The sequence below is a fragment of the Trichomycterus rosablanca genome, chromosome 2, assembly GCF_030014385.1.
Source record: "Trichomycterus rosablanca isolate fTriRos1 chromosome 2, fTriRos1.hap1, whole genome shotgun sequence".
NCBI classification, from domain to species: domain Eukaryota; kingdom Metazoa; phylum Chordata; class Actinopteri; order Siluriformes; family Trichomycteridae; genus Trichomycterus; species Trichomycterus rosablanca.
This window is the reverse complement of record NC_085989.1, coordinates 47,620,263-47,628,192: the sequence shown is the minus strand read 5'-3', so window position 1 is coordinate 47,628,192 and position 7,930 is coordinate 47,620,263. Positions and strand designations below refer to the sequence as shown.

Genomic DNA, 7,930 nt, shown 5'->3' with positions numbered 1-7,930 from the left:
AATATAAAACATATTTGTTTAACACTTTTTTGTTTACTACATAATTCCATATGTGTTCCTTCATTCCTTCATCCAATTCCTTCATAGAAAATTAAAAAAAAAAAATCAAGAAAAACCACAGGAATGAGAAAGTGTGTCCAAACTTTTGACTGGTACTGTATATCAAGTTTCATTATAAATATATCGAGTTTCATTATATATATATCAAGTTTCAGTATATATATATATATATCAAGTTTCATTATATATATATCGAGTTTCATTATATATATCAAGTTTCATTATATATATATCAAGTTTATTATATATATATCAAGTTTCATTATATATATACATCGAGTTTCATTTTATATATACCAAGTTTCATTATATATATATATATCGAGTTTCATTATATATATATATCGAGTTTCATTATATATATTTATATATTCATTATATATATCGAGTTTCATGAAACTGGATATATATGGAATGAAACCTGATATACTGTATATACTGTATAATGAAACTTGAATGAAACAGGGCAGGCGCTAGGACCCCCCGATTTCCTCATTGCTCCTCCAAACGCAAAGCAAGCGTTTTATACTTCACATTCCAGGTTTCAGTTTTCAGTTTGTTTCCAAATAACAGCAAACACACATTGAAAACAAACGGCTCGTATTTTAATTTTCCGAAATCAGCATTTATATCAGTTCAATTGGAAATAAACGCGCACGCGCGTGCATGCGCTTACATGCTTATATTATTGTTTAGACTGTGTAAATCAAACACAAGTGTTAAAAAAGTAATAATAACGACGCGTCCTGTTGTTCTGACTTTTGTGTTTGTATTTGTGACGTGCACATATTTGCTCTATCTGCATATATCCATATATATCAAGTTTCATTATACATATCAAGTTTCATTATATATATATATATATATATATATCGAGTTTCATTATATATATATATATCGAGTTTCATTATATATATACAGTATATTTCCAGCAAGATGGTGCACCACCACATAATGGGTGTCAGGTCCGAGCATTCCTAGATGAACAGTTTCCTGGAAAGTGAATTGGTCGTCGTGGGCCAGTTGAATGGCCCCCAAGGTCTCCCGATCTGACCCCCTTAGACTTTTATCTTTGGGGTCATCTGAAGGCAATTGTCTATGCTGTGAAGATACGAGATGTGCAGCACCTGAAACTACGGATACTGGAAGCCTGTGCTAGCATTTCTTCTGCGGTGTTGCTATCAGTGTGTGAAGAGTGGGAGAAGAGGGTTGCATTGACAATCCAACACAATGGGCAGCACTTTGAACACATTTTATAAGTGGTCAGAAACTTGTAAATAACTCATGAAAGAATAAAGTTACGTTAAAACCAAGCACACCATTGTTTTTCTTGTGAAATTCTCAATAAGTTTGATGTGTCACATGACCCTCTTCCCATTGAAAAAACTAAAGTTGGATCCAAAATGGCCGACTTCAAAATGGCCGCCATGGTCACCACCCATCTTGAAAAGTTTCCCCCTCCCATATACTAATGTGCCACAAACAGGAAGTTAATATCACCAACCATTCCCATTTTATTTAGGTGTATCCATATAAATGGCCCACCCTGTATATATCAGGTTTCATTATATATATATCAAGTTTCATTATATATATATGGAGTTTCATTATATATATATCGAGTTTCATTATATATATATATCGAGTTTCATTATATATATATCAGGTTTCATTATATATATATGAGTTTCATTATATATATATCAAGTTTCATTATATATATATCAGGTTTCATTATATACGTATATATATCAAGTTTCATTATATATATATATATATATCGAGTTTCATTATATATATATCAAGTTTCATTATATATATATCGAGTTTCTTTATATATATATATATATATCGAGTTTCATTATATATATATCGAGTTTCATTATATATATATATCAAGTTTCATTATATTTATCGAGTTTCATTATATATATGAGTTTCATTATACATATATCGAGTTTCATTATATATATATATATTGAGTTTCATTATATATATATATCAAGTTTCATTATATATATATATTGAGTTTCATTATATATATATCAAGTTTTATTATAGATATATCGAGTTTCTTTATATATATATATATATATATATATATATATATATATATATATATATATATATATATCGGGTTTCATTATATATATCAAGTTTCATTCCATATATATCAGCATTTGCTATATATTTCCTGTTTGGCTTGCCATTATATATATATATATATATATATATATATATATAGTTCTTGAATACACCACTAGGTGCTACTTGGACACATCATCAGTGATGAACCCGAGGTCCTTGGGTGTTTCGGGTCTTTGATCATCAAACACCCTCGCTCGGGCGACCCAGCCGGGGGTGATCAGCCCCCAACTTGTGTCCAAGTGGCCTGCTACTCCAAGGGTCCCCCCTCCGGATCCATAGCCATCTTGAGGCTTTCTCCGCAGCCTCTATGATGTTCCTAATGGCTTTTCTGCACAGCTGACCCTTAACTCCAAGGAGCTTCAAGGTGCGGGGTAGAGACTGGCCAGCAAAACCCCTGCACCCCACCTCGACTGGTTCGCATCGGGCTTTCCAGCCTTTGCTCCGACACTCAGCCACTAACTCAGAGTATTTGGCCCTCTTACGTTCATTGGCCTCCTCAACTCTGTCTTCCCAGGGAACAGTCAGCTCCACCAGGACCACTTGCTTTGTTGACTCCGATGTCAACACCACGTCTGGGCGGAGTGCAGTGGCCAAGATGTGCTCTGGGAACTTAAGCTGTTTCCCCAGGTCGACTTGGAGTTCCCAGTCTCGTGCTGTGGTGAGAAGCCCTCCAAAGGAACCTGGCTGATGTTGTGCCTGCTCTCCAGCTCTGACGAAGGTAATGAGCTTCTTTCGGGGGGGCTGGTATCTGCAGTTGGAGATTGCTATGCTGAGCGTATCTGCCAGAGCCCTAAGGACCTGGTCATGTCGCCAGCGATAACGCCCTTCCCCCAAGGCCTTCGGGCAGCAACTGAGGATATGCTCTAGCGTGGCTCTCCTCTCACATAACTGGCATGCCGCGGTGTCTGCCATACCCCAGCGCTGCAAATTGGTTGGGCTTGGAAGAACGTCATACACGGATAGGATGAGAAACTTGAGGTGCTGGGGCTCCAGTCTCCAGAGCTCTGGCCAGGTAATTTTCCGCTTTTCGGCGTGTTCCCACCTTGTCCAGGCGCCTTGTTGGTACATAGCCACCATCTTGATCCGCCGATTTTCCTCCACTTCTACTCGGATCTCATCCTGTACCATTTGACGTCTCTCCATTCTTCCAGCTTTATCGTAGCGAGGTTTAGAGAAGCTACCAAGCCCAGCCCGACCCACTGCTGTGTTACCCACCAAGATGTTGTGCTGCAGCCGTGCCTCAGCTCTGTCAATGGCTTCGTGGGCCTTCCACTTCCTCCCCGTTTTCACTTGGATTCCTGCGGTGGCGACTTTTTTGTCAGCGGAGTCCCTGTACATCATCAGCTCCCTGGAACGTGTGACCATAAACTCCTCTGACAAGCCGCTGATTGGAAGCTGCAGCATTGTGGAATGGCCATACAACGCGATGCTGCTAAGGGATCGGGGAAGCCCCATCCACCTGCGAAGAAACTGGCTGATGGTTCTTTCCAACGTCTCCACCATTGTTATGGGCACCTCATAGACAAGCAACGGCCAAAGGAGTCTTGGCAGGACTCCATGTTGGTAAATCCAGGTTTTGAATTTCCCTGGCAGCCCCGACTTGTCTATAGCTGCAAGCCATGCAGTCAGGTCAGCCTTAGTTTGCTGGAGTGCACCGGAGTCCCTCAAGGAGCTGTTAACGACCTTGCCCAGGCTCTTCACAGGTTTGTCAGTCACTGATGGAATTGCTGTCTCTCCTATGGCAAAGCGAAACCGATCGACCACCTTGCCTTTCTTCAAGACCAAAAACCTGGACTTGGCGGGCTTGAAGCTCATCCTTGCCCACGAGATGAGCTGCTCAAGCCCCTGGAGTAGCCATCTACAACCGGGCACAGAGGTTGTGGTGACTGTGAGATCGTCCATAAATGCTCTTATTGGGGGCTGCCGCGTTCCAGATTTTGACAGAGGGCCTCTGCACTCCACCTCAGCAGATTTCACAATCATGTTCATAGCCAAGGAGAAGAGTGGCACTGAAATGGTGCAGCCTGTAATAATACCCTTCTCCAGGCGTTGCCAGGCAGATGTTGATGATCCTGATGTTACCCTCAACTGGAAGTTGTTATAATAGTCCAGGATGAGGTTAGTGATAGCTACTGGCACATGATGTCTTGTCAACGCTGTTTCCACGAGTTTGTGGGGGATGGATCCATAGGCGTTCGTTAGGTCCAGCCAGAGTGTTGCCAAATCCCCTCTGCTTGCCTTTGCCTCCCGGATGAGCTGCGAGACCACACCCGTGTGCTCTAGGCATCCTGGAACACCAGGGACTCCACCCTTCTGCACTGAGGTGTCAATATAACCGTTCTTCAAGAGGAAGTCAGTCAGCCGTTGGGACACTATCTTAAAGAAGATCTTCCCTTCGACGCAGAGCAGCGAGATGATGCGGAATTGGTCGATTTTACTCGCGTCCTCTTCCTTTGGGATCCAGACTCCCTCTGCAGCCCGCCACTGGGCGGCGACCTTCTTCCTACGCCAGATCACCTTTAAGATCTTCCAGAGTCGCACAAGCAGCTTGGGACACTGCTTGTAGACTCTGTATGGGACCCCACTAGGGCCTGGAGAGGAGCTTGATCTTGCAGCCATCACTGCGTCTTTGACCTCTTTCAGGGTAGGCTCTGCGGTATTAAACTGCACCACGGGCACTGGTGGCTTTACCAGGGCCTCACATGGGCCTAGATCTTGCTCCCTTAAAGGATCGCTGAAGGTGGTTTTAAGGTGGTGGTTAATATCCTCTACCGAACACTTCAGGGTGCCACTGTTCTTCTGCCCCAGTAGACGCTTAGTGAAGCTGAATGGGTTGGTGATGAATGCCTTGCGCTTCTTAGCCCTCTCCTTCCCCTTCCTCCTGTGCCATTCAGCTCGCCCAAGTGTGATTAGCTTGCTCCTCAAGATCTGCCTGAGTTCGGACAAGGCACCTCTCTCCTCCTCGTTTGCTGCCCTGAACTGACGTTTCAAAATCTTCAGTTCTTGTCTCAGATGGCTGATCTTAAGCTCACGTCGGTTGGGTCTCGATGTTTGCCTGCTCGCGGGCCTTTCTGTCACCCCAAACCGCTCTGCACCGATTGATGTTATCAAGGTGCACATAGCCTGGAGTTTATGGTCCACATCGCCCTTCACAGTCTCCAGGATCTTGTCTAAGTCCATATCCAGGTGAAGCCACTCCTTGTTGTTTGCGGCAGGCCACTTAACCCGGTGATGTTCTGGTTTTCCACCCTGCGGGGGGACTGATGCAGCTTGGAGGTTCCGGACACTGTGGGGTAGTTCCGGGCCCGGCTCCTCCTCCGTCTGACCAGGGTTTGTGACTGGCACTTTTTCTATAGTGCTAGCCACTGCCCCTGAGCGTCGCCTCACTTGTCCTCCCTTCAGGCAGGCCATCTTGGTCTGATGGATTTTGAGACCTGTCGGGTTTTTGCACACCTTGCCGCAGATACAGACTGTGCTCTTTGTCGATTGTCCATTTGCTAGGGTCACTGCTGGTAAATCAGTCCGATTGGGATTCTCATCCTCCCCCCCTCTCGGGAATCCCTGGGGGTATGATTCAGAAGGGTTCATCGTAGCTTACTTTGGGTGCTCCTTCACAGGAACTGCAGTTCGGGGTGCTAGCCCTTGCTGCCCCGGTTGCCGTCTTCCCGCGCTGCCAACTGTCTCTCCAGTCGTCACCATTCTATTCATGGTCGTCATCCGGTCTTTCCCGATGGTCACTGGCAAAGCCAGATACGTCAGTTCTTGAATACACCACTAGGTGCTACTTGGACACATATTCAGTGATGAATATATATATATATCAGTTTTCATTCCACATAAATCTAGTTTCATTTTATATATATTGAGTTTCATTCCATATATACCAGTGTTTGCTATATATTTCCTGTTTGGCTTGCCATAATATATATATATACACACACCGATTAGGCATACCATTATGACCACATTCCTAATATTGTGTTGGTCCCCCTTTTTCTGCCAAAACAGTCCTGACCTGTTAAGGCATGGACTCCACTAGACCCCTGAAGGTGTGCTGTGGTATCTGGCACCAAGATGTCAGCAGCAGATCCTTTAACTCCTCTAAGTTGTGAGGTGGGGCCTCCATGGATCAGACTTGTTTGTCCAGCACATCCCACAGATGCTCGATTGGATTGAGATCTGGGGAATTTGGAGGCCAAGTCAACACTTCAAACTGGTTGTTGTGCTCCTCAAACCGTTCCTGAACCATTTCAGCTTTGTGTCAGGGCGCATCATCCTGCTGAAAGAGGCCACGGCCATCAGGTAATACCATTTCCATGAAAGGGTGAACATGGTCTGGAACAATGCTTAGGTAGGTGGTACGTGTCAAAGTAACATCCACATGGATGGCAGGACCCAAGGTTGAACCAGGTGAAACAAAGACCATGACATAAATCAGTATATAAGGTTTCGGGCAGAATAATGACGTTTCTCAAAAGCTGAGGCTTAAAGGGACAGCAATTATGGTTTAATTTGCTATCCCACCACCAGCATTCATGCTCTCAAGTTTGACTCCCTAGTTTCTAAACAGACACGATAGGCTGTGTCTGAAGGAGGGGGGTTGACGGGGCTACAATAGCAACCTCTGCTTTCTGGTTGATGACCTGCATTAGCGGTGTCTCTCTGTAATAGGTGAAAAGATGCAACCCGACGATCAAAACAAATGTGACAATTCCTATTCAGCTCTGGCTGCATGTACTGTACAATAACTCATAAAGTGTCATGTTGTTTTTTCCCCATAATACACTGTAACGGGTGTGGCTGAGCATTCCCAAGTCTTCACAGGGAGCTTTGACTCACACTAGGATCTCTTCGCAAAACAGCATGAGTGTCAAAAGAGAAACTCAGCATTTATCATCTCAGCAGGAAAGACGAGCAGGAATCCTCTCAGTGGAAAACGCAGACGTTCACTTCTCACAGTTGGATAAGCGGCAAAGTGTCATTTTTTTTCCCATAAAGGATTTAAATAACAGCAGCTTGGACTTGGCAGCATTGGTGCATTAAAATAATCCAACAATAAAGACAGTTATGAAAGCGTATTTCTGCCACACAGATAAAAAAAAAGCAGTCAGTATTTTGTTATAACGAGAAAAGGATGTCATTATAACGAGAAAGTATGTCGTTATAACGAGAAAAGGATGTCGTTATAACGAGAAAGGATGTCGTTATAACGAGAAAAGTATGTCGTTATAACAAGAAATGATGTTGTTATAACGAGAAAGGATGCCGTTATAACGAGAAAAGGATGCCGTTATAACGAGAAAAGGATGCCGTTAAAACGAGAACAGGATGTTGTTAAAACGAGAAAAGGATGTTGTTAAAACGAGAAAAGGATGTCGTTAAAACAAGAAAAGTATGTTGTTATAAGGAGAAAAGTTCATTACCTTAAATGCGGCATAGCTGACGGAAGCGTATCTGCTGATGGAGAGACAGTTTGCAATGAGTTAGGGACCGTCATAAAACTAACTAAGGATGTTATAACGAGAAAAGATGTCGTTATAACGAGAAAAGGATGTTGTTATATTACATATTTTCTCGTTATAACAAGAAAGGATGTCGTTATAACGAGAAAATATGTAATATAACATCCTTTTCTCGTTTTAACAACATCCTTTTCTCGTTATAACAACATACTTTCTCGTTTTAACGACATCCTTTTCTTGTTATAACAAAACATTTTCTC

At 43.0% G+C, this 7,930-nt stretch overlaps 1 protein-coding gene across 1 annotated transcript; it reads right to left on the bottom strand.

Annotated features, from left to right (window-relative positions):
* Positions 1 to 2,379: 2,379 nt before the first annotated feature.
* On the bottom strand, positions 2,380 to 5,537 carry LOC134334411 (uncharacterized). Its single transcript, XM_063016704.1, has one exon. The coding sequence runs from the start codon at positions 5,386 to 5,388 to the stop codon at positions 2,389 to 2,391; it is 3,000 nt and encodes a 999-aa protein (XP_062872774.1). The 5' UTR covers positions 5,389 to 5,537; the 3' UTR covers positions 2,380 to 2,388.
* Positions 5,538 to 7,930: the final 2,393 nt, after the last annotated feature.

What these genes read in the sequence shown, in the direction of transcription:
- LOC134334411 (XM_063016704.1), bottom strand. Translation starts at nt 5,388, where the DNA reads ATGGACTTAGACAAGATCCTGGAGACTGTGAAGGGCGATGTGGACCAT.